Source organism: Arvicola amphibius, chromosome 3 (genome assembly GCF_903992535.2).
Source record: "Arvicola amphibius chromosome 3, mArvAmp1.2, whole genome shotgun sequence".
Taxonomy (NCBI): Eukaryota; Metazoa; Chordata; class Mammalia; order Rodentia; family Cricetidae; genus Arvicola; species Arvicola amphibius.
Genome location: NC_052049.1, coordinates 95,163,660 through 95,190,437, shown reverse-complemented (window position 1 = coordinate 95,190,437; position 26,778 = coordinate 95,163,660). Strand labels below are relative to the sequence as shown.

Genomic DNA, 26,778 nt, shown 5'->3' with positions numbered 1-26,778 from the left:
AAGTTTGAAGGAGAGTCTGCCATTTGTTCTGTAGACGTTATTTATAATTGCTTGAATTTTCAATTGTATTTTCATATACCTTACAAATAGAAATAAGTTAGGATAATTGAAGAAGATCATACAGTTTTATTGGAAGTAAGGAATAAATATTCTTCTGGGTGTATCATGGCCTTGCTTGGGTTTTATTTGCTTTACTTTTGTACATATTTTCTATTTTCAATATATGTATATTATATATATATATATTAGTTCTCTGAGAAGTGTGTATATATATATATATATATATATATATATATATATATATACCATATTCAAACTTTCTCTCCCAACATCCCCACCACTGCCTCTATTCCTACTTAACTTTGAGCTGTTTTGCCCCATCTCAAGGTCAGTTTGTGCTTCCCAAATCTTGGCTGTGTCCACCTACCACTGGATCATGGTAGGACCATGAACAACCCCCAGCTTCTAAGAACTGCCAATAGCTCCTGAGCTAGCGGTGGAACTCTATGCCCAGCTCTCCATTCTGGGATTTGCTCTTGCTTAGGTGTGCACAGGTCTTCCACATGCTGTCACAGCCCGGCAAGTTCATGTCTCTGCTCTGCTGCATCCAGAGACAGTGCTTCTGTGGAGTCATTCATGCTCCTGCATTTGTTCTGCCACCTCTCCTGCAATGTCCTAGAGTCTTCAAGATGCTGTGTGTGGGACTCGAGAAATGGCCGAGTGGCTAAGAACACAGACTGCTCTTGCAGAAGACCTGAATTCAGTGACCAGCACCTATGTCAAGCAGCTCAAAACTGCTTGTATCTCCAACAGCAGGGGAATCTGATGCCCTCTCCCGGCATCCAAGAAAGACCACACACATTCATGTATATATACATACAAACACACATACAGACATTAATTTTTAAAATAAAATATATCTCAAAAGAAAAGACATATTTGGAACTTCAGAGAAGAAGAGGAGGCTTACTTACTGCAAGGTCCAAGAAGGTATCCTTGGGAGAAGAACCAGCCTTCAAGGTTCCCCTATAGAAGGCAGGACCTAGATAATTTTCTGGAGCAAGCCTCCAGGTGGCAGAGAGGAGCCTGCAGGAGGGATGGAAAGAGGCAGCTAAGGAGAACTCTTCCCAGCTCTCCTCACAATACTGATCCAGCCTTCTCCCACAGAGGTCAGGATTTCGTCTCCGTGTTTAACTGAAAGTATTGAAGTAGCTATCAGAATGCCTTTTTGGTTCTAGTGCTGAAGTGTAGAGTCTCCCACTCCACAGGTCTGAATCTTGAGCTTTTTGTCAGCACAGGAAGAATTCATGACCTCTCAGATCCCCAGGATGCATTGGGGGTAGGGAGCAACCTACCTCTTGAAGAAACTCATCTTCAAGTCCAGAGAATAAATGGTGAAATTCGTCAGCAAAGTGTCATTGATACTGATATCGGTATCTAATCCTGTGGACAGAAGGCAGAAAAGAGACTAACGCCAGGGGCTGGATATTCATCGATGTTTCAGACAAAGAAATAAAGAGTAGAGATGCTATCTCTCAAGAAATACAGCCAAGAGAATAAATACTGCGCTGACCTATTGTCCCGTAAATTTTCTTGTTGTATGCTTCCACACTACTAAAAGCATCTCCTACTTAGCATAGGGATTTTTCTCAGAAGACTGAGTCCTGATCTAAAATGGGCCAGAATCCAAAATAATTGCTGTTACCCCCCGCCCCCATGGGTAGCAAGAAAGGGCAGAACAAAGGAGGGGGCACGATGTAACATTGTAGCTCTTAGGGCTGAGGAGGGAATCTTTTCTATCTTTCCATTCCCCAGAACAGCCACAGCTATAAGCTTCAGGTAAATGAAGAGAAGATACACGTATATTTCAGCACGAAAGCCTACCTTTCCATTCATATTGAATATTCCATGAAAAATGGACCCGGCCTTGGTTTTCAACCAGGATCCTCAGAAGCTGACAATCCTGCTTAGGCAAACAAGTTAGTGGAAACAAAATACCTGCCTAGAGCTCATATTCTAGAACACATTCCTGTTCTCAGTACATCTCTCTGTCTCTGCCCCCTTCCCTCCTGCCTACACACATGCACCCTACTGGGCTCATCTACTCTTTCTTTATTGCTGTTCCTGTTGGGACAGGCAGAAAGAATCTTTCATTCTGCTTTGATAAGCGATCCAAACAGGAGCTGGGGGGTTGAATTGGGCCCATGAAGAACTTCTACTCTTGCTAGATATTTTATCCTATAGGCCCCTAGACTCCCAAAGCTTTGAAGATGCCTTAAGATTACAGCCCTTCACCTTCCTGCTACAGCCTTGGTGAGAAGCCCAGGGGGAAGAGGTGGCAGTCAAGCTCCAGAACCAGGCGGCCTTAAAGGGGCAGTCAAGGTATCCCCTAGACTGCGGGATTGCTGACCTGAATCTGAGGAATAGTCAGGTCGTAAGTATCCTCATCCAGATCTCCTATCCTTGTGTCATTCAAGAACACCTACGAAAGAAGAGCCGGCATCAGACTGGTTGATAGGCCTGCCTGCAGGACGGAGCTTTAGATAGAAGGTGGTCATGAGGAAGAGCAAGACGGGTATTGACTTTAGTGCTCAGGTGACTGGAAGCTGAACAGGACTCCCCAGCAGACTGTGAGTTAGAGCAAAACAAACTGTAAAAGTGTATTTGGTTTGTCTGTAAGTTTCCTATGCTTCTATCATATTGGTGAAATAAATATTAGCATATAGTGAAGCAAATTTGTGACTAGACTCCTCAGAGGCAGAGGTGGCACATGCCACCAGAGATACCTGTTGCTGCCTACCTGTGCTGAATCGCGGACATGAGCATAGAGCTGGCCACCAGAGCAGATGGAAGTCTCATAGAGGACCAATCCAAAGGGCTGACCACTGCCGTTATTTATTGGAAGGTTCTCCATGGTAACCGGAGTGTATAACATGACAGGCTAGGATGAAAACAGGGCAGGAGCAGAAGACAAATGAGAAGAAGCTATAATTCTTCTCTTAACACTCTTGTCAGTATTTGTTGGACCACACCATGGTCTTCAAGGATTTTTTGAATAACAACAGTTGTGTAATCGATGCTATAACAATGCTTCTATGATAACACATTTACTGCCCAAGAAATTTGGAGTAACAGGGCATTGTATCGACTGCATAACCGCTCTAATCATAAAAATTAATCAGCAGAATAAATAAATGTATTGCAAAATAACTGAAGATGAGAGATAAATTTTTAACTCAATAAACATTGATTTACACAGAGCATTTACTGATCACTGCTAATGCTTAAAATAGCAACAGTGAGGTGAACCCAATATAATTCAAGAGTTTGGTTTCTACTGATAAGACAGGTTTCTCATTTAGCAGGAGAGAAAACACATATAATTATAGAAAATACAGGCTAACTATAACAATAAAGAAGATTGTTTTCATGGATTCATAGCTAAGAGATTTCCATCTGTGTATCCTATGATAACATTCACCAAGTGAGTCCTTTTAGCTGGGAGTAGGATCTTCCATGAGATCCATATCCTGCTATGCCTGTTTTCTCCTTAATTCTGCAAGTAAGTTCTTTACCATCTTCTCCACAGGAACCATTGGCTCCTGGCCAATAATTCCAGGTTCAGATACAATGCCATGGAGTAATTTTCAAACTCCACCTTAGGAAAGTTCCTTGATGGAATATCTCCTCTGAGACACACATCCTGCTCCCTTATTCCTCCATTGCACCACCCTCCACCCCTGCCACTCCAGTGCCCAAGCAGTTCTCACCTTATTTAAGTACGGTAGGATTTCAAACAATGGCAAGTAGAATGGTAGACCCACAGTTGGGTATACAGTCTTAGGAGTACGAGGAGGCAACCGAGGCAGGGAACCTGCTGTAATGAGAATGGATTGCGGGACTAAATGACTAAAACCAACGTTACTTTCTCTAAATATTCCCATGACTACCTGTGTCCTCTATATCCAGAGAGAGTTAGGGAGAAAATGAGATTTATGCTAAAACAGGTTTCTTTAAGGGAGACAATTGGTGCCATTTTGTATTTTGAGGTCTGGTAGGGACACATATGTAGGAAAAATTACTTTCTGGTGGACACATGTACCTAGTAACACGTGTACCTGTTGTAACTAGAGACGTAGAGAAAGAGGACTAGTAGAAGGCTTTGTGTTACCACTTTTGCAATGCTGGTTTTTAGCTCTTTTCTAACTCTCACTGGACACCTAATTGGATGCATTTAATTAAAGTCAATATAATATGTTTTGTTTCTGCACATGCGGATACTACATAACACATAATACTACAGCTTTGCGAATGGGAAATTCTTCAGCCTTCATCATTACATAGGAATCCAGTTTCGTTCATTATCTTCATAGTCAGGAAAGAAAATGAAAGGTTTAGAAGGCTCACCCAGTCCATATGGCTTTTCAGTGGGAAACCTGGTATGTGATGTAAGATTGCCCTCCCCCTCAAGAGCTCACAAGCTCTACCCCCTAAAAAAGACTCCTCCCTTTGCTCGCTCATCCACAGCTATGGGCAGCCCATGAGAGTGCCATCCCCCACTAAGGTGCTAAGTACCTGAAGCAGAAGCAAACAGTTTCCGCATCTTGAAATACTTTTCTGTGTAATCTCCAGCCTCGGTCAGCACGGCATCATAGTCTACAAGACAGAGGACACTGTTTGGGTCACACAGTCCTCCACAGCAGTCCCTGCTTCTGCATGGGGACATGTGACAGCACAGATCCATCCAAGTTAAGATAGATGGAACACGCCGGGCAGTGGTGGCGCACGCCTTTAATCCCAGCACTCGGGAGGCAGAGGCAGGCGGATCTCTGTGAGTTCGAGACCAGCCTGGTCTACAAGAGCTAGTTCCAGGAGAGGCTCCAAAGCCACAGAGAAACCCTGTCTCGAAAAACCAAAAAAAAAAAAAAAAAAAAAAAAAAAATAGATGGAACACACAGCCTCTGTCTCGATCACATTCTATAACAGGCTGAGATGTAGGTGTGAACTGTCAACCTGGAAACATTCCCCGTATCCTATCTGCAAACATGGAGCTCACCCTGCTCTTTGACTTTCTCACAGATGCTCTTGTCTCTTCTACCTGGTATCCTTTCCCTACCTAGCTAGTTCTGATAACAATGGGGTCAGTGCACAAAAATGAAGCAGAGCATTGAGTGCCAGGATTCCTAGCTGCTAGAATGGCAGCTCTCTGGCAGCATAAATGTCAAAGAATAAAGGGGCCCAGACAAAAGCCTCATTGCTCAGCACAAACTGCCTGCTGAAATCTCATGACAGAAGAACCTGACTGTGGAGTCTCCTCCCTAAGATTCTAGGACCAGCCATCCCAGAGAAGAGACCGCCACGATCATCACTTGCCATAGCTAGTCACAACACCTCGGTGCTGGTGGAAATTCTGGGCTCCATTTATAAAACCAAAGTTGGTTCCACCATGGAACATATACATGTTGAAGGAGATTCCAGATCTGAGAAATCTAGACACAGTAAGTTGGATTTCTGTTGGGGGTGAAAACAGAGGGGAGACAGAGACTTTAGGTGAAAAATATCATCTCCAGCTCCACTCACCATAAACAGTCCTTTCATCTTTCTTACCAACAAGTGGGTGGAACCATCCAGAACCACTCTTGAAGAACAAGTCCTGGTGCTTGCAGTACTTTTTTCTTAATTTTTTTCTCTCTGCACCATAATTTTGGTACAAATTGAATCCAAACTCTATGTATTAAGTGTTAAAACTCTTGTCTTATAAATATCTAAATTTTAAAATTAGTTGCACATAACTATTATGCTGTAATTCCTTCTTTCCCAGACTGTCTCTAGAGACATTGAGTGGAAAGCATCATATCACTGTACTATGCCTATGACTATTTTTGCTGCAACAATTCCATTTTGCACTCATGTTTAACAGTGGGTTTCTGTTTAATCTGGTTGCCGGAATAAATGGGAAGATGGCAGTTTAGCATGGGCCTTGACTCTGGCTGTGCTCCTCCCTGTGTGTTTACAAGACCACACATCATGGCATCATGGGTCTCTCTCTCTCTCTCTGTCTCTCTCTCTCTCTCTCTCTCTCTCTCTCTCTGTCTGTCTCTCTCTCCTTTCTTTCTCTTTCTCTCTCAATCTCTCTCTCTCTCTCTCTCTCTCTCTCTCTCTGTCTCTGTCTCTCTCTCTCTCTCTCTCTCTCTCTCTCTCTCTCTCTCTCTCTCTCTCCTTCTCCTGGATTCTTCTTTTCTACCAATCAAAAGAAGGTTTTAATTTCCACACCATTACAGGACGATCATGACACCATGCCCTAGATACAAATGATTACATGTCTGTTTCTTGGTGGCATTATGGCTAGAGATGGGGGCCCCATTTTGGGCAATTTTTCTGTTATTCTTAAACAATCTTTAATGTCACCAAAATGGTGTGGAATTCCCTTCTGTATGATGTGACTATGTTCTGTTACCATTGGTTAATAAAGAAGCTTCTTTGGCCTATGGCAGGGCAGAATAGAGCTAGGTGGGAAAACTAAACTGAATGTAGAGAAAAAGATGGCAGAGACTGGGAGACACCATATAGCTGCCAAAGGAGAAAGATGCCGAAACCTTACTGTTAGGCCACAGACTCATGGTGATAAATAGAATAATAGAAATGGTTTAATTATAGAAGGGAAGAAGAAAGCTTAGTCTGCAGTCCTGACCCAGCCACAGAAGAAGCAACATGTTACTGCCTTGCCGAATAAGGTACCAAGCCATGTGGCTAGCATAGACAAGAATAATGGGCTAATATAAGTTATAAGAGTTAATAAGAAGTCTGAGCTATTAGGCCAATCAGCTTATAACTAAAAAAAGAAAAGAAAAGAAAGGGTTTAATTTAAGACTGAAAAGCTAGCTGAAATATGCCTGAGCCATCGACCTAATATTATAGTAATTAATGTAATTTGTGCTATTATGCAGGTCTGGGTGGCTGGGATATGAACGTGCAGTCTTTAATTACACCAATACTTAGGTAATTGTCCCTCTTCAGTACAAGTGAGGTTTTCGTATACCAATAATAAAATAGCTTCGTGGTAACCCACTTTTGCTAAGTAAATGGGAATTGCCAGACATTACTCTGAATGGCAGCATTAAATCTTCACCAAAATCCTAGATTCTCTTCCTCCCATTCTCTGCTTTTTTTTTTTTTTTTTTGGTTTTGGTTTTTCGAGACAGGGTTTCTCTGCAGCTTTAGAGCCTGTCCTGGAACTAGCTCTTGTAGACCAGGCTGGCCTCGAACTCACAGAGATCCGCCTGCCTCTGCCTCCCGAGTGCTGGGATTAAAGGCATGCGCCACCACCACCCGGCCCATTCTCTGCTTTTGACAAAAGGACTTTTACATCTATTTTTATTGAGATGTAGTCTTTGTATGCCTTTATGGGTGACTTGATACATGTCTACAAAGCACATTCATTAAACCACGAGAAGAAATGTGCCTGTATCATTTCTCACTGATGGTTTTATGCCATGTGTTTTATAGTCAACTTCTTTGGTCATTGTAAATTCCTCACAGACTGTTTTAACAAATAGTTGCCTCACTAAGCCAGACCTATTGTCTCCTTTCTGGCTGCATTCTGGAGTCCCAAACTCAGCTTGCTCCTTTCTTCTCTCCACACCATTTCAGTCTCTAGTAACTACTATTCCACTCCAGTCTTCTGTGAGATCAACATTTCTTTTAATGCCCATGATTTACCTGGGCAACCTCACTTAATACAGAGAAAACCAGTTCCATCCCTGCTGCTGCAGAAGGCAGGATTCCCTTCTTTATGACTGAATGATGCTCCATTGTGCGCATCTACCAAATTCTTTTAATCCATTCATTCACTGATGGACACCTAGGTTAAATAATCCCACAGTGGGGGCGGCACACATTTTGACCTAGAAGTGAAAGAACTCAGCCTCGGGTCACAAAGCTACTGCTGAAGCGCTGGGGTTACAGTCCCCCTCATTGGCTGCAGGATCCCCAGTCCCATCTCCCACTGCTTGGGGGCCCTTAGTAATCACTACCACCTCCTTGACGATGCTGCAGAGCCATCTTTCCTAGAGATGAGTAAGACATCATGCAAATGGCCCAGAACCTTGTATGGAATGCGGGACTCTTAGAGACGCATTCAGGTCCTCCTTCCCTGACTGAAGAGAGGATTTCCTGCCTCTGTGCTCTCACTGCACCTGTCTCGCTGCAGTGAACAGCCTGAAATACGGGCTGTGCAGTAGTGTCTTCATTTCTACCAATCTGCTGGTTTCACTCAACTGTACGATTCCCGTAGGGTAAGTATCATACAGTTTGTACTCGCAAGGTCTTCTTCAGAACATGGATGGTGCTTGCATTTAGCAAAGATTAGATGGATATTTGTGCCTGTGCAGGCATGTCCATAAACCGAGAGCTGTGAATTACCCATGGCACAGGACCTTCCTGATCAGAGCCAAAAATGACGATTCACTTACCAGTTGCACTTTTAACATTGTGTCTTTGCCCCCATGTGTCATACCAGCCAGTCCAGTATTCCATAACCATAATGGGTTTATCATTCTAGAACAAAAGCAAATCAAATGCTAAGTGTAACATGGGAAAATAAAGTAGACCAGAGGTACCGAGAGAAAGAGAGAGAGAGAGAGAGAGAGAGAGAGAGAGAGAGAAGTTGCAAAGTTTCCCCACCTTTTCCCCAATGCAGACGTCTTCCTATTTTGATACAAATTCTCTCACACTCATACAATTTTTAGTTTTCAAGATTGACTTTCTTTCTGCATGTTGTGCTCTATATGCATAAGCACCAGCGTGTGAGAAGAGGGTATCAGACTGTATCATAGATGGGTGGGAGTGACCTCATGGTGCTGGGAATTGGACCTACCTCCCAGTTCCATATTGCTTGAAAATACTCATTTGATATTTTTAGAGAACTTCATCCACTTGGCTGTATCTTTCCTTACCCGTTGGTAAGTTGCAGCCTAGGTACAACCACACTGGGGCTCTGTATTTCCAGGTTTGAGGCTTAAACCACCATCTGACCTTGCTCAGGTCACTCTGCCATATGAGCTGACACAAGCTAACCCTAGCTGTCCTGAGCTGGCATTTCCTCTGCATGAGGTTTGGACAGAGGTTCCAGGTGTTCTGGATATGCAATGTTAATGTAAGATGAAAGCCAGGGGGCAGCAAGTTCAGGAAAATGTATTTCTAGGAAGAATTTTCATGTGTTGGTTGAGTTTTTTATTTTTTCTTCTTCCTATAACTTGTTTCCTAGAATGTATGTTGCAGTTTTAGTACCAGGAGGTACATATTCACTAAGTGGGCAAATGACTGTTCTGGGTCTCTGACTGAGAAAGAGTGGCGTACTATCAAATTATAGAGTCAGCCAATTTATGTGCTATATTCTTGTGATTGATGGCTACCTAAAGGATCCTTAAATTGTCGTATCATTTCTTACTTGGAATCATTTTGTCAAAAGTTAGGTAAATGGGATAAAGCTCCTCATGTATAGTCTTTCATGTTCCTGCTTAATAAGGATTCTAAGAAGCCAAACTGAGGCTTCTGACAGTAGTGAAAGATCTTATTCTGCTTCTTGGCGGAAAGCAGGAAATAATGAATTGGTTTTGTGTGTGTGTTTAATTTGGTTTGGTTTTGTCGTTATGTGTTTTAACTCAAAATCCATCTCCATTCAATGTTGAAGCCACAGCACAGTTCTCATAAAAGGAATCACTCCTACCATTTGAAATATAGGAAGACATATTTTCCCCTTGGAAAATTAACCAAGTACTCAGTCCAGATAGGAAGCAGCCTATTTTGAGGAAAGACACTCTCCTTTAACATAGTACCAGGTCAGAGGATTGAAAGAGAAGAACAAAGCAGCAAGACGTTTATGAACTTACAGTCAATTCTCATCTCTAGTCATGCTAAGACAGAAAACACTAATCATACAAATAATTCACAGAAAAAAATTGATGACCAGTGTGTCTATTTTTATTATTTACTATTCTATCTGGGTATACATTCAAGAGCTTTTAAATATTTCATACAGCACAAAAAGAAAACATTACTAACAGACAGCTACGGTTAGCTAGAGGCATAGCAACCCACCAAGAAAATCCTGTATAGACTCTTGATGCTTGAGGCTACACATCAGAAGATTCTAATCATAATACAAACATCAAGATAGTGCCTGACTTTTGATTAATCAATGCATTCTGGAAGGGCTAAGTCAGTAATTAGTTTATATAACTTTAAATGAAATACAAGAAATGCAAGAAAATGCATATAATAACCCTTATGTTGTGCTCTATGTGCATAAAAATGTTACCAAGTGTATTTAGAGCACTTTGATGCTGATCTAGGGAACATAACAATGTCTGGCATTATCTTTGTCGGATAAAGTGCCCCTGATAGTCACAGAAGACACAAAGAGTTAGACATGACTAAAGGAGTGAATTAACCTCAAGTTGTAGGCATTGCTTTCAAAGAATATAATACAAGAGAATCAAATAATTAAAAAAATATGAGGAAAGAAGAGAAATGGACGAGGCAAATGTGGAGAAAGAATATCAGAGCCAATGTGTATATTCCATGATAGAAGAGTATTGAAAGCATTAAGATCAAAAATTAAATAAAGTCAAAGAAGCAAGAGAAGGAAAAGTTCACAGCCAGGTAAAGAGACAAAGCTGTGGATTAGAAGATGATTCACAGAAGAGCCTATGAGCTTTCTAATATTTCAGAGCCAATCTTGTATTTTATTTAAAGTTATATAAACTAGACTTTGACTTAGCCCTTCCAGAATGCATTGATTAATCAAAGTCAGGCACTATCTTGATGTTTGTATTATGATTAGAATCTTCTGTGTAGCCTCAAGCATCAAGAGTCTCTAAACGGTGGAGGAGGACTGAGAAACCAAGGACAACGGCGATGGGCTTGGATTCTTCAGCATGGACGGGCTCACTGTGAGCCTTGTCAGCTTGGTTGCTTACCTTCCTGGACTTAGGGGGAGTTGGGAGGACCTTGGACTTAACATAGTGAAGGGAACCCTGAAGGCTCTTTGACCTGGAGAGGGAGGGAGTCGGGGTATGGATGGAAGGGAGGGGAGGGAAGGGGAAGGAGGAGGGGAGGAGATGGAAATCTTTAATAAAAAAATGAGAAAAAAAAGAAAAGAAAAAAAATCAAAAAAAGCATTAAACTGAAGGACTGCTCATGTGAAAAAAAAATTTAGAAAAAAGAATTTTCTTGGTAGGTTGCTATGCCTCTTGCTAACTCTATCTGTCAGTCAGTAATGTTTTCTTTTTTGTGCTCTGAAAAATTCCCACTGGAGCCCCCAGTACAGCTAACAGTGGGACACCAAATTACGGTGGTTCACTTGGACGCGGGTTCTAATTATACTCTTTTCAATACACAGTAATTCAAAACATCAGAAAATCAGAAGTAACACGGGAAATGCAACAGACTTTTCCTCCAACCTGGGGCTGTCAAATAGGAGATTAGAGATTAGATTGTCAACCAAACCACACTAAAAATATCTTCTCTATATGCTAGAATGTCCATCTCTATTACTGGACACAATTTATTATGCAACTTAAATTCTCCAAAGACATTCTCTCTAAGAAAAAAATACGAAAAAATTTACTTATAGATCTCAATTAGTAAATTTCATGTGCTTAAAATGTTGCTTGCCCTCTCCAAGAAGCCAGTCAGGGAACTTATGTTCTTGAGACCTATGAGAAAGTAAGACCATGTGGAAAGATGGGGGCCCCTAGTTAGGTGTCAAATACACAACTAGTAAAGTCTGAATTTAAAATGATAGTTAAGGGATCTTAGAAGAAGAAGACTTTCTCCAAATAAGAGGCTTTGGAAAGAATTCAGACAGTACTGCAAACTTCCTTCAGTGTGAACTAATCTGCCATGCGAATTGCCCTTTAACACTCTAGAAAACTCTGCTACAGTTGTGGTCTGTTTTGATGTCTGTGGCTCCGGTTACCGCTGAAGGCCTAGAAGATAGGGCTACACGAAGTTGGCCTACCTCTTTTTGGCTGTAAAACTAGGGAGATCTGGCCCTGACCCTCACCAGCTCCAGCACTCTGGAGAACAGATCCTACTATCCTTCTTTGGAGGGGCTTTTAACGACCTGGGCCTGAAGATATAGATTGGGAGGGAGTACTGATCCCACCGCCCTTGTCTGCCATGTGGAGGCATGGGTGAGGGAAAGATGCCTTCCCCCCTTACCTCTCACTACCTGTGGCAAGACGAAAGATGACATAGCCCCTCACCAGCTGCAGCACCCAGAAGAGTGGGCCCTGAACCTGACTCAGGCGGCACAGTGGAGCTGACCTGTCAACAGGGGACAGGGGAGCTGGCTGGAGAACGTTAGCATGGGAGATCCGGCCCCACTCCTCCTGAGACGAACAGTGGTGTGTGTGAGGAAAAGATGCCCCTCCATGCTCCTCACTGCCTCCCGTGGCAGGTGGGAGAACTGGTTCCTAGGGCAGGAGAGCAGGGGAGCTGTCCCTGCCCCCACACCAACTGCAGCACAGGGGAGAGTGGCCCCTGTCCCTCACCTAGGCAACATAGTAGAGCTGACCCTGATAGCAGGAGTGTGGGTGATCCAGCCCTGAGGGATGAAAGCCTGAGAACTGGTCCTGCCCCTTGCTCATTGCTGCATAGGTTGAACTAGCCAGGGCAGTGCTGGAGAGCTAGCCTGGTGGTAAGGACAAGAGGGAGCTGGCAGACTAGCCAACCTGTAACCACCCAGGCCCAGAAGCAGGGTTACGGGTTTGCCGAACCAAACACCCTCCTCATCTATGATCTGCTGGAGCATGTGAAGGGGCTTATCCAAACACACTACCCAAGAGGTGTACCAGTGTGGGCCCAGTATTGATAGTGTAACAGAAGCCAGAGGCCTTCAACTAGACCAATTCATTGCAATGAACACTTGAAAGTAAAAAAAAAAAAAAAAATATGGGCTAAAGGCTCTACTGTGTGACTCACTGTGTCACACCACTGCTTCGATGATAATATTTTTCCTTTCTTCTTTTCCTTCCAATTTTATTTTATTGGGAAAAATTGCAAAGGCAGAGGGTGGATATGAAGAGACAGAATTGTATGAAATCTAGATATATGATGTGAAAGTCACAAAAAAATAAAAGTAAAAAAAAAGAAAAAAACAGGAAAAGCAAGCCATAGAGAAAAAGCCAAAACATAGTGCTTGTCCATGGCCTCTGCATCAGCACCTGCCTCCTGGTCCCTGCTTTGAGTTCCTGCCTTGACCTCCTACAGTGATGAACTGTCAGCTGGAAATATAAGGTGAAATAAACCCTTTCCTTCCAAAATTTCTGGGTCATAGTGTTTCCTGGCAGCAACAGAATCCCTAAGAAACCTTGCTCCTTTAACATGAAGGTTTGAGACAGAAAACTTTACACTCAGTAGGGCTGGTATTGAATATACCCATTTCCTGCCACCAATATTTCTTCTGTGTTTTCACTACAGCAACCAACCCAGAATCCTACCTTTCTACTAAAAGCACCAGCAGATGAGAACGAGCTTCCCATAAGCACCAGCGATGGCCCATTTCCTGACTTTATCCTCTGGGAGAAAGGTCACCATTTGATCCCTCTAACCATATTTGTATCTCATCTGACATAAGACCCACATGCTTCCCAAAGTAATCTCACTGACATGACCCTAGAATGGAGGCTGTGGGAGAAAGTTCCCTCTCTCCATTTCTCATCACGGGGCTTTGAACTCCACTAAGGCTCAGGGCCAGCTAGTCATAGCCCTGTCACAACTACAGTGTTCTCTAACATCATTTGCATAGATAGCAAAATCTTGAGGGAAGACAGATAGATCTCAGCGTTGCTTGAAAATCTCACCTGCATTTGTTGAAGCTTAAGAAAAGAATCCTTCGCAAAGGATGGCATGTTGAGAGTAGTCAATGCTGGAGAGAGAGAGAGAGAGAGAGAGAGAGAGAGAGAGAGAGAGAGAGAGAGAGAGAGAGAGAGAGAGAGAGAGGTGCCTCTTAAACATTGTGACAAGGGGTGAGTAGACAAGTGACAAGTCATTGTTTGTAACCTACTTTGAAAAGCACAAAGAACTGTCCTAGCTATTGCCACACCACACATGGAGGAACACTGTCTTTGTTGATGAAGACAGTTAAATTTAACCACACTTTGAACATACAGGTGGACCAAGGCAAGACCAGCTAGCATAGCAACACCAAGGAGCTGAATATGAAGGCTTTGGATCCCAGACTCAGCACTTTCCAGGGTATGGTAATAAGAGCAGATCTACCAAGAGAAAGAAGGAAGCAGTCCACAACAGCTGGCACTCAGCATTAGAGATCACCTCATTGTCCCTGGACCCATTCACATGCTCTTGGCATTTTTCCATAATAGTATCACTTCATGATTCTAATAAATTCCTTAAGATCTGCTCAGTATTTATGCTGAGTCTAAGACTGTGATATCAGGACTGGATCTTTGGCTGAGGTGTGTTTGTTTACATCCTTCCCATAGTTCCCTATGTGACTCTCCATGCTAGTGGGGCTGAGCAGGGCCCTGGACCATGTCCTGCACCAGCCTAGATCTTACCTGTGCAATTATTTTAAAAAATAAAAGATATATTCAAAATCAAGAGTTCCATCAATGCTCTGCTCAATTGGGAAAAATAAAAAATGACACACGTGGTATTTGAATTCTGAGCTTTGATATTAAACCCCATTTTGTATCATATCAAATTTCTGGGATCCATCACAATAGACATGGGAAACAGGATCAGTTCTCTTTGATACTTGTTGTCTTCAATTTCTATTGGCTGCCTGAGAGCCTTGGTTTGCCTCTAAAGCTACTGTAAGCCAGTACCTCCTTCGACAGAGCCAGTCTCAATCCCACTGTCATTATCTGAGGTCAAGAGGAACTCTACAATCCCTCTCTTCAGCAGAGCCTGTTGGGAAAATGAAGATTATTAATCCATGTTTCTTGCTCCATGGCAAAGAGCAGAGACTGGGAAATTAGATAATAAAGACAGGTTGACTCAGATGGAAAGTGTGTGACCTACAAAACAGATATAAGGAATGTCTCCAAATGTCCATGTGGTGGTCAGCATGATGTTCGTGGAAGATGGCAGACAATTTAGAAAGTGAGCCCAAGGGGAGATCTTTAGGTCATTGGAGAAACATTCTGAATGGAGACAGTGGCAATTCTGTTCGTTTCTCTTTCCTTGCCTTACCAGGCCAGGAAGTAAGTGGCTTGGCTCTGCCTGGTACTTCTGTGGTGATATGCACTGTTTTTCAATACAAGTGCCTTAGCACTAAACAGTCATGAACTGGAATGACAACTCTATGCTTGAATGTAAGTCTATTGTGCCTGTAGGTTGATTATTTCAGGTATCTTTTACTTTGTAATTGGTGTATAGTAATTATATAGAATAATAGTTTTTTATCATGAGTTTTCATACATGCATATGACTGCTTTGATTGTATATAAGGGATCTGCTGCAGTGGTGGGGAAGATATAAAGTCAGTGTGACCATCTACAACTTAGGCCATTAAAATTGTTGCTTTAGGCTCAGTTTGGCGTGGTTCCAGATACTCCACTGAAACAGTAGAGGGCTAAGGCCCTTGACAGGCTTGGAAAATGAAAGTTGAGTTTCTCAATGACCACACTACGGAAGTATGTAAATACAACAAAGAAAGAAATGGAAGACATTTGGTGCTATTGTAATACTTAAAAACTATTTTCATTTCAAGCTAAGTTGCCGTGTGAAAAAGAATAAACCTAGGAGTCACGAGGACCTTATTCTTAGTCCAAGGCTTGGTGACTACAGTATGCCTAGACCATGAATCTATATAAGGTCAGCCTTGTCAGAAGTTGACCTTAAGCAATCTAAAGAGGACACTGATCCCAGAGCCACTTGACTTATTCCCCCAAATTGTTTCCCTCTCCCTTTACTTTATAATTGCTATTCAACAATATCAACCAGATTTTCAGTCTGCTTCTATAATCCTGCTTAACTGCTACTTGCTTAGAAGGGGAAAAAGGCCAGTGTCTCACATAGCAGAAAATCCCTGGGGTTGAGAGTATTGTGGTTTGTGCCTTTAAAATCTCCAGCCCCTGTCTGTCTTCCCCTTTTGCAGCAGGTCCCAGGTTAGCAAAAATGGCTATTGCTGTGATGTTGCTCTAAATAAACTTGCGGTTTTACCTTTTAAATTCAAGTTTTGTTTGGTGGACTTTCTCAGTGATCTCAAATTTCCCAACACTCTACAGGAGAAGCTGACCTGGTTGGGTCCTAAGAGTACCAATAAATAACTTGAGTTCTATGTGGATTCTATCAGCAGAAACAAGAAATTCTACTGTGTGGGAAAGAGGTGCTAGATTCTGAAAACTCTGCTTGGATCCTGGAGCTTAGACTGAAATCAATACTTCATTCTATCACCAGCTTCCTAGTGGGTTGATCACATCTCCCCAAGAAAAGTCACATAATACCCATGCCACTGAAAATCAGGTATACATTGTAGAAAGGCACAAAATTAGGAAGAAGAGATAAAAATACAGGTGCAAAAAACTATTCTTACCTCCTTAATGTATTCCATGTAGCTCCCATCTTTACTAAACGACCCATATTCATTTTCTACTTGGACAGCAATAACAGGGCCACCATGGTGGTACTGAGAAGCAAACAGATGATGGTTGAAGAACAAGCTTGCTATTGGAGCAGAAGTCTAGAGTCCAGGATGGCTAATAAAGATACCAGAAGGGATAGGTGCTGTCTCTCAAGTCTGCTGGAGTCAGGCACCTTCATTCATCTCCAGGCATGTAAGCTCCTGAAGGTGTTCGACCTTCCACAGGGCTTTGTGGATACAGGACCAGCGATTTCCTTTCTGTTTCTCATATTCATTAGCTATGAGCTCTCAAACCTAGGAACTCCATCCACATCTACCCTATGTACCTTTCCACCTAATCCATCATGTCGGCTTCCTCTGCTCTCTTCCTGCCTTAGAATGAACCCCCCATTCTCTTCCCCACCCCACCCCCATGAGCAGGTACTCAACATAGCCCCCTCTCTTTTATGTACCATCCTCTTTTCCTTCTAAACTGACTGATTTCCGTTGCTGTCAACACATAACACGTCACCAGGGAAGCTGCACAGAGCCTGTGCTCAGTAAGAACTAACTGGATGCTACCAATATCCAGGAAGAACACAGCTGGCTTCATTACTCATCAGTTTCTTGTCCTCAACCACAAGGAGTTCTTTACTTGTATTAGAAAGAACATGTATACGCACACACTTTTGCATGCTGAAACCTGGGGAGGGTCGGTTATATAAAAATATGGTTAAAAATGGTTGTCCCCTAAAAAGACAACTAAGTTACTATGGGGCAGCATTGGAATAATTTAATTTTTCATAATTTTTACATATTTTTTAATTTCCCCCAACATTAACCATGTAAAACAACAGGATAATTTAGAATATCCATTTTCAATGAGCTAGCTGATCGGTGAGCTTAGCAGATATCAGGTACATAGAGAGAACTAGAGCTACCTTTATGGGATCTCTGTCTCACCTGACACCCTTTTAGAAGCTCTGAGGCTAAGGCACAAGGATCAATCAAGGGTTCTATGCTTAACTTGAGGGTCTAGACCTAACTTGTAAGAAAGTCAGTGTAATATCCCAGAGGCACTGAGAATGGCCTACTGGACGGTGAGCCACAGTGGTTCTCTGAAGTGAATGCTGTTAGTCACAGATCTTCTAGCAGAACTCACCCTCAGAAATCAGGCCAAGCTTGCAGCTCTCTGAGACTGAGCACTCATAAACTGTGTTGTGAACGTCTGAGCTACCATCTTACTTCTATCTGGTCTTTCCCTGCCTGTGACTCCTGACATACAGGCTAGGTCAAGCTAGGTCACTTAGTATGGAGCTCACCCTGACCTCTCCCAGACACCATGAAGCCTTCAGAATTATAAACTCCCCCTGTGCTCTGGAACTGGAGGAGCTCCCGAGATGCCACCATGCTGCCTGTGGTATGAAGCCATTGCTCTTCTCACTGCAGTCCCTGATTCTCTAAGCTGCTACTAAAGTGCATCTGAAGAACCACTCATCCCGACTGCTGTCTCCACAGCCGCCTGCTCTTTCTGATGAACGTGAGCAGGGACAGTGATTACCTGCAGAGGAAGTATCCTGGGAATCAGATGATCAAAGTACTTATCAACAGCCTCAACAAAGTCCTGGTCGGTTGTTCTCAGTTGTGGCTTGGGGTAGCGCAGAAGCCAGCTGGGGACAAGAGGCAAAACATTAGTATGTGAAACAGGAAGCAGGAAAGAAGATGGGTCTGGACAGCTGAGCACAGCAAAGGTCTCTGCTCAATGCCACCTATCTCTAGAAATCTTTCTGTCTACCCAATAACCATAGCATCGGAATATTCAATGGGCTCAAGGGATCTGTATCATATGAGCTTTTCACAATATCCTGAAGGACTCCAGGATGTGTGAGTCAAAGCAGGAAAGAGGCCTCCCCAGCTCTGAAGAATCAAGCTGAGGTACTGACTAATCAGGAAAAGCTCCCAAGTCTTAGCTTTTTTCCACACTACCCAGGCCTCCATTCTCCTTAGCTCTGTAGAAGAGAACACGACCTTTAGCCCTTATCATGGCCTCTGCTCCTCACACAAATGGCCACTATTTCGCTAAGTTCTAAGACTCCAAGCAAAACTATAGCTCACGGGCCACTAAACGTCCTACATGTGTCACTGGGGAGGGTAAGGGCCAGGCTCCCAGGACATTCATGGAGCAGTTGGCTTCCCCAATGGTCCCACAGCTTAAGCTCAGGCTTTTGCTACGCATCACCTGGTGTAGCACATCCTTAGCTTGAAGAAAAGCTCTGTTTTGATTTCTGACCTGAGGAGCCACAGGGTTAACCTAATGGCAGAACCTGGAAGTCCTAGTGTCCTGTCACACAGAAGGATGCCGGGAAAGGACCTTGTGTTCTCATCTGAGCCTCTATCAACCTGGCTAAGGGAAGAACAGGTGTTATGATGAGAGAACATGCCAGAAAAGCAAGAAGGCAGAGGAAGAGCTGAAGTCTCAGCAGGTGGAAAGAGACCTGCCTTTACCAGAGACACAGCTGAGTTCTCTGGAACAATCCCAGATGTTGTCATCATGTTCCCCTAGAGCTTTCAGTCCCCTTCTTCCGGCTCATGAAAAGAACACAGGTGCCCACTACCCCTTTTCTGTGGATGAGCAGGATGGTGACCCCAGTATCGCCACAGCTGCCCTCACACTGGTGTTCATGGGCACACGCTCAGTGCATCAGGACCCACATCTCAACTCTGATTCCCCAACCCAGGGTGACAGCAGAACAGAGCCTCCCCACCACAAGCCAGGCATTTCTGCCGGGGCAGGAAGTGCAGAGTTCAATTCAGGGCACAACCAGTGCCAGGAACAATCATGCTCGCCGGCTTGAGAAGTTATTTTGTGTAAAGCAAAGCACCCGCCTAAGTCACAGCTCTGGATTCTGGGGTAGCTCACCTGGGTAACCCACCTAGGTCAACCTCAGCACAGATGTACGGCCCTGGTCGAAGAATCACCCACAGCCCTATAGATGCAGCCAATGAAACATAGGCCCTAGGAAGGGAAACAAAGTCAGCCCCTTTCTGGGTGGCCCAAAGGGGAGGCTGGGCATAGAAAGAGCCCACAGACACAACAGGATGTAGGGATGTCCTCTATTTCCTTTCCTTCCTCTCCCAATCATGAGTGGAGATTGACTTCTTTTTAACTCAAGACATCAGGGAACCCCTGCTCTATGTAGGAGAACAGAGGCCCTACCCTGTGAACTGGGCCTGTACAAACTCTCAGTATCACAACCATTCCCAGAGCTCTACTGGAGGGGTCGCACTAAGTACAGGGGCTCAGTTCCCAGCATCATGCTTGCTAACCTGAGGAAGTCCCCATCCCAACTCAGGGATTGGCTCCTCTATAATTTGGCAATTTCTAGTGTCTTAGGCTCCTAGCTTCTGTGAAAAGGTAGGTCAGAAGCTGTAGGATGGTAGGTCATGGCTAGGGGTGTCCAGACTCTGTGTGCAGATCCTTTCTCCTAAGAACAAGTCTTCTGAGTTGAGACACAATGAGGGCTCCTCTTAAAAGTCAAGCATACTCTTCCCCAGCATCAAACTTGCGTGGGTCATCTCACAGTAACAGAATGACCACATACTCCAGGTCCAGGATCTCAGAGAAGTCAAATTTCCCCTTCTCTTGCTCATGGAGGTTCCAAGGGATGTAGCTAGAAGAGGGTACAAAGAAGTACAATACGCATCATATTTCCTTCAATTCATACAACATACCAAGCCCTAGTGTGTCTCTATGTTGCCTCAAGTTGAGGTTTTCAATGAAAATTAACCTCTGCTACACAAGTATAACCATCTCTCCATTATTATTCAACCGTGTTTCAAGATAACCAATAATCCTAGGTTTTCATTGGCTTATATATGTTCTCCCACAACCCTACTATTTTATTTGTTTGTTTTGTTTTTAGACAGGATTTCTCTGTGTCTTTGTAGCCTATCCTGGAATTCACTGCTATAGTTCAAGCTGGCCTCGAATTAGACATTCACTTCCTTCTCCCTCCTGAGTCCTGGGATAAAAATCATGAGCCACCATAGCCCAGATAAAAGTGTATAGTCCATGTTGGCCTTGAACTCCAGATCCTTCTGCCTCTGCCTCCTTCAGTAAATCCTACCGGCCTGCAGCTCCACCCTGGCCAACTTTTTAAAATGATATTTAAAAATGGGAAAACACAATAAAAATATATACAATTTTCAACAATTATTAGTAAAATTAACTAAAACAAGAAAAATCAATAGTTTCTACAAGAAAGAATGATAAGGGATAGTCTCACCTTCTCATGCTCAGGAAGGAGAGAGGCAGCCAGGCTAACACCCACAAGGCTAAGGGTACCCCGTGTCAAAGGACATGTGTTTTGTTCATACTATGTGACTTAGTGTGTGTCAATGACACAGTTTGGAATTAGGACTCCTAACATCCTGTTTCCTGCTAACTGATTTTTTTAAACCGGCAGTTTTTGTGCAGTGCGTGATTTGGGGTGATACATGTGGTGTATGACAATGGAACTGACTGCATTTAGGTGAAGGAGTGAAAAATTTGGTCTGCTGAAAAGAATATTTATAACAACATTTATGGTTATAACTTGTGAGAACAGAATGAAAATTTTGAATGCTACTAGCGAGTGACATTAAGGAAAAAGTATGAAAAATAAAAATAAAAAGTATAGAGATAAGGTAAAATTGCTCCTCTATTAGCAGGAAAATCAATTCTAAATTGTGAACAGATAGTAAACGTGGCCTGAAATAAAAATGGAAAAAGAGGATCCATCCAGCAAATACACTCTCGCAACCTTCTATCCACTTAATAATGCTGCACTGAGTAAAGAAGAAACTGGCTGAGAGGAGATAGAGGAAGCAGCTCCACAGCCAGAGTTAGACGGGTGAAGTGCGTAAGAAACAAAGATCAAAGCCGCAAAGGAATGATACGGATACAGATTTCAGTGGACAATCAAAGTTCAGGATCTGGGCCGAGGAGGTGGACCAGGGACAAGGGCTTGTCCCACAGTGTGAGGGCCTGAATGAAAATCTCTAGAACCCATGAGTATAAAAACCAAGCATTATTAACCACAATGGTCCTACGTGGGGTGGGAGAGATGACAGGAAAATTCTGAGAAACTGACTGGTCAGTTATCCTGGCACACACAGCAGAATGTACATGTCAAACAAGGTAGAAGATGAGGACTGACACCTACGCTTGTCTCTAACATCCGTGCATGCACTATGGCATGTGTTCACATGCACGCACACACACACACACACACACACACACACACACACACGTACATAATATATACAGACTTGCACACAGCATGTCTACTAAATGATGCATAAGGAATTCAATAACCAACAAATTTACATGAGGTGTTGTTGAGACGTGTTTTCAAAACCCTATGTAGCTCAAGGTGGCTTCTAATTCACAGTCCTCCTGCCTCAGCCCCTCAGTGTGCTGACACTATAGACACACGACCACACCACACCTGGCTGCATCCTGTTTTGAAAAGGCAACTAAATAATATTAGCAGGGCCTATCACAGTAAATGTCATTAATAGGTCCATATCGCAACAAAATTATAAAATGACAGCTAAAAATGATAAACATGAAGATAAATAAATAAAAGGAAGCATAGCTCCAAATAGCTAATAGGTCAAGAAGAAAAATACAACAAAATTGATGAAATATTTTAAAGTAGAGTTCAACTCAGAAGAAAAAAGGTCTAAGAGAAGGAGATATTAAATGAATTGAAATAGAAAAGCAAATAGTATAGCCTTAGTTAATCTTTGTAAAAAGTCACAAAGAAAGTTACAAACTCCTTGTTTGGAAAGACAAAAAAGCAAAAGATGAGATTAATAAAGGAAAAGTAGCCCAACTGCACAACACAGTGTATAATTTCTGGCAAGCACAGGACAGGAAAATGGAAAAATTTTAGTCTGAGTAAATTCAAAAATAGAAAGGTAAGGAAAAGACATAGACAAATCCATTCAGGGGAAAGAGAAGACATGATGTCACTACCACCAAAGGGCCCTAAATCATCACCTCATAGCTGTAGATTACATCACATGCTCTTACAGGTAAATCCTTATGAGCATTTATGAGTAAGGGTAAGCCTGTGTAAATCATTTTCAGTGAGTAGGAAAAGATTCACTCTGTGACCTTACATATAAGACTGAGATGAAACTGGACAAAGGCACACATAAAATTTAAATCAATTTCACTTATAACCATAGATAAACAGACTTATAATAAATCACTACCAAACCATGTCTACTCGTTGATGCATGCATGGACACCTGGGTGTGCGTTGCCACTAGAGTTCATTACAGGACTGTAAAGTGACTGGGTAATGGCCAAACTGTCAATGCAAATCTCCACTTTAAAAGAAGAGTGGGAAAAACTACACGATGCCACTAATATCCCTAAATCAAATCTGATAATTACAGACTGGGAATGCCATTCAATAGTATATTACTTGCCTCGTGTAGGTGAGGGTTTTATCAACTGTACTTCTAAACATGGAAAAACTCAATTATTTCTAACTAAAGTATTGGCACATGAAAGCAAGCCACTCTTAAGTTGACTGCCTTTCAGCTTCACGGTTTCTTTAGTTGGTTTTGGTCACTGGTGTTAAGCTCTGCCACCGAAGTCTGGTGGAAGACACACAAAGAAATATTCTCTCTGATCCTCAACCAGTCTTGTATGCATAGGGTCCTGCAGGATGGATGGCAACTGAGGGGGGCTTCTTTTTTAAAAAACTGCTAGATATAGTATAACCCATGACAACCATGAAGAATTAAGAGGGCAATGTCAAATGAAATATCCTCACATTTATATAATTAATATTTATTACAGATATAAAACATCATGTGGTACACTGCGTTTTGCTCATGCTCTTTGCACTCTTTCTCTCTCCACACATTGGGTGCTTAAGTTTACAGGACAGCACTTATTTTTTTGTTGATGTTTCTTAATAAAACTTCATGAGTTGACCATAAAAAAAAATACTTCTCTAACTACTCAAAAATATAATCAAGAAGTAGAAAACACAGAAGAATAAAAAAGAGGAGGAAGAGGAAGAAAGGGAAGGAAAAGAAGTTGGAAGAAGGAAAGAAGGAAGGAAGGAAGGAAGGAAGAAAAGGAAAGGAAAGGAGAGAGGGAGGAAAAGAGGGAGGGAGGATACTCATTAACTGTCTTACCTATGAAACCTGTAGGTTCCTGGAAAGATGTGATCCAATAAAAGCATGAATATTAATGGGGTAACCAACTATTTTTTTTCACATGATTTGAGGTTCATTCCACGGGAGGTAACTCATTCCTGCTACTCAAACTGGGCAGCTGGCTAGAAAGATCATAGGCTACAGGGAAGGAACTACTCCTCTCAGTTTACTAAGCAGAAATATGGTCTGTTTTGTTTAGTTTGAGATTTTTTGTTTGTTTGGTTTCCTTTAATTGAGAATTGATTCTTCTCACATAATATATCCTGATTCCAGTGTCCCTTCCCCCAACTCCTCCCAGTTCCTCCCCAACTGCCATCAGCACCCAATCCCTTTCCATGTCTCATTAGAAAAGAACAAGCTTTTAAGAGATAATAGAATGTAACAAAAGAAAAATATAATATAAAACAAAAGCTATCTTCTCAGAGCTGGTAAGACAGACAAACAGAAGGGAAAGAGCACAAGAGTCAGAAACCCACTCATTTGGACGAATCCCATAAAAGTACTAAACTGGAAGACTTGATGTAGTGATACTTCACTTGTACTTGAATAAGCAGAGCTTGCCTGAAGATCAGGCAAACAAAACGACCCCACTGGACAGCCTCCAGACCAGGCAGTGGTAACACACACCTCTAATCCCAGTAGCCACACTTGTTTGCCATAAACACCAGGTGGTAGTAGTGTATGCCTTTAATCCCAGAACTAGAGAGAATATAAGACGGGTTGAGACAGCTCTCAGACACAGTCTTATACTGAGATTCCTGGAGGCAAAATCGCCATTTTGGACTGAGGTAGAAGTAAGAGCCCGTGACTGACTGTTTTGCTTCTCTGACTTTCAGGCTGACCCCGAATATCTGTCTCTGGGTTTTCATTAATCATGCCGCAACACAATATGAATATAATAAAGTTGATTTCTAAATACTCGTTTTATATCCATAGATTAGTGCTGCTCTTGGCCATCATCCAATTAATTTCAAGTAATAGGAGCTGATCAAAGTGCTGTGAAGAAGGAATGCTCACTCTAAATTGTCTGCTGTGTCAGCACTCCAGGGCTTAGGAAATGTCACCAAAGAGAAGACGGAAAAAATAGAAGAACCAAAGGATGGCAAGGTATGCTTTGGAAGAATTTTTCTGGACATGACACGGTCATTGCATTCATGACCTGAGGAGGGCTGTTGTTACCTGTAAGGATCTTCACAAGACTGGACCTGACAACATTTTGTCATGGAAGAAAGAAAGGTTTATGAACACCCCAGGGACAACTGATCGGCTAGGGAAGGAAGGGACATCACTTCCTTTAGTGGTGTGGCCAACTGATGATATGTCCATGCCCCAGGAAATACCCTCCCATTCATGCTCATGCAAGAAACCTTAACTAAACCGAGTCTGTGAAAATAGACACGAAAATAGAAAAGGTATTTGTAGGAAAGCAGGGTTTCAATGGGAAGCTGGGATGTAAAGGAAGGTGAAAATGACCAAAATTCACTATATACATGTAGAGATTGTCAGAGAATAAAAAATATAACGAACGAGTAGCTATTATAGAAGTTTCAAATTAAGCTCTTTTTGTTTACATCTCCACCAAGTAAACTAATGACACTTGCTGAAAAAGCATCTATACTTTATCAACTTTATCCAAGTCTTTGATCACAATGCAAACTAAGGATGCTGTTTAAGGGACAACTGGACACAATGTAAACAACTGGACCGGCTGGAAATGGCTGGTCCACAGCTGAGACTTCATGGTGTGCTCTCAAACACAGAACCCCGACTTTGCCAGTCTGCAACCCTGCCAGGAGCCCTGTAGGCTACAGTGGACATGAAGGCTGAAGAGAGGTACTCACGTGGTGACAGTATTGAAACCACAGGCCTGAAGCTTCAGCAAGCGGTCCTTCCAATACTCCCTGGGCACTCGGAAATAGTGGATGGAGCCTCCAATGATCATGAACTTGTGACCTTCCAGGGTGAAGTACACTTGGCCCTGAGCATTCTTTGCAGTGCTAAGTCCTACAGATCTGACCTTCAGCTTGGAAGGGGTCACACGAGACCAGCTAAACCTAGGGTGGAGGGAAAAGAGAGGAGGGTGTGTCGAGGACACTGTGGGCCTCTGGACCAATGAGGCTCCTGTTAGCAGGGCACACTAGACTGCTTGTGTTCCTTAGTCTCCTCAGGAAAAGAAACAAATCTCCCCGCTCCCTGCTCATACCAACCTGGCAGGATACATTTGAAACACGTCATCTCTGACGTGAGGACCAAGACCTGAGAAGACAAGTGGCAAGAAGAAGATGGCCAGAATTCTCCTCTGGGAAGGACACTTTCTGTAAGGAAAAGAGACATTGACAAGGGGAACACAGTGGCTCCTTGAGCCACAGGGGCTGGGAGGATGCTCCAGAACCTTCTAGAGGCCCATGGCAAAGGACACCAGGCAGGTGCTCTCCCAAGAGCTAGTGTAAGGGAGGCTGTGGCTCCACCCAAGTCCCCCAATTCCAGGGCTCCGACAAATCCTTCCCCATAGGACCTGAAACAGGATATACCACAACAGGACAAGGCTGGGAAATTGGGGTAAGGTATTCAGGAAAGGTGGGGCACTCCATGCACAGGGTCCAGGGAGGACACCACCAAAGCACCTTCTCACCAACCACAACTACACTGTCAAGTTCAGAGTCATCGTGAAGACCCGTGAGCAGGGCAAGGTAGAGAAGAAACTGCAGAGGAAAGAGCTGGGGTAGAGAGACTTGAAATGAGAATCTGGGTGCTAGCACCACAAATCCTTGCACGTGACTGACTGGCAGATCTACAGAATACCTTAAGAGAAGTCTAGAGGCCGCCCCATAAGCACACTCAGGATAATGGGGTTGGAGGAGTTCAGGAAGGACATGTGCCTCGAAGAGCTGGCAGAACTTGAGTCTTAGACTCTGGCAACCCCGGGGCAAGCAGAAAGGATCACCTGAGGTATGCCATCG

The 26,778-nt window shown here is 42.9% G+C and overlaps 1 protein-coding gene across 1 annotated transcript in view; it reads right to left on the bottom strand.

The window, feature by feature from the left end:
* The window catches only part of LOC119809297 (beta-galactosidase-1-like protein 3), a 33,255-nt gene extending 6,479 nt beyond the window's left edge, over positions 1-26,776 (bottom strand). The window contains exons 1-18 of the mRNA XM_038322149.2: positions 26,763-26,776; positions 26,026-26,133; positions 25,660-25,872; positions 20,197-20,265; positions 19,515-19,610; positions 18,156-18,264; positions 16,568-16,660; positions 14,856-14,937; positions 13,869-13,933; positions 8,472-8,556; positions 5,374-5,511; positions 4,576-4,656; positions 3,771-3,877; positions 2,801-2,941; positions 2,411-2,482; positions 1,885-1,963; positions 1,356-1,443; positions 975-1,086 (exon numbers count right to left, since the gene is read on the bottom strand). Of these exons, the coding sequence (XP_038178077.2) occupies positions 975-1,086; positions 1,356-1,443; positions 1,885-1,963; positions 2,411-2,482; positions 2,801-2,941; positions 3,771-3,877; positions 4,576-4,656; positions 5,374-5,511; positions 8,472-8,556; positions 13,869-13,933; positions 14,856-14,937; positions 16,568-16,660; positions 18,156-18,264; positions 19,515-19,610; positions 20,197-20,265; positions 25,660-25,872; positions 26,026-26,133; positions 26,763-26,776 (1,752 nt within the window). The remainder of the gene's footprint in view (positions 1-974; positions 1,087-1,355; positions 1,444-1,884; positions 1,964-2,410; positions 2,483-2,800; positions 2,942-3,770; positions 3,878-4,575; positions 4,657-5,373; positions 5,512-8,471; positions 8,557-13,868; positions 13,934-14,855; positions 14,938-16,567; positions 16,661-18,155; positions 18,265-19,514; positions 19,611-20,196; positions 20,266-25,659; positions 25,873-26,025; positions 26,134-26,762) is intronic.
* Between the last annotated feature and the right edge of the window lie 2 nt (positions 26,777-26,778).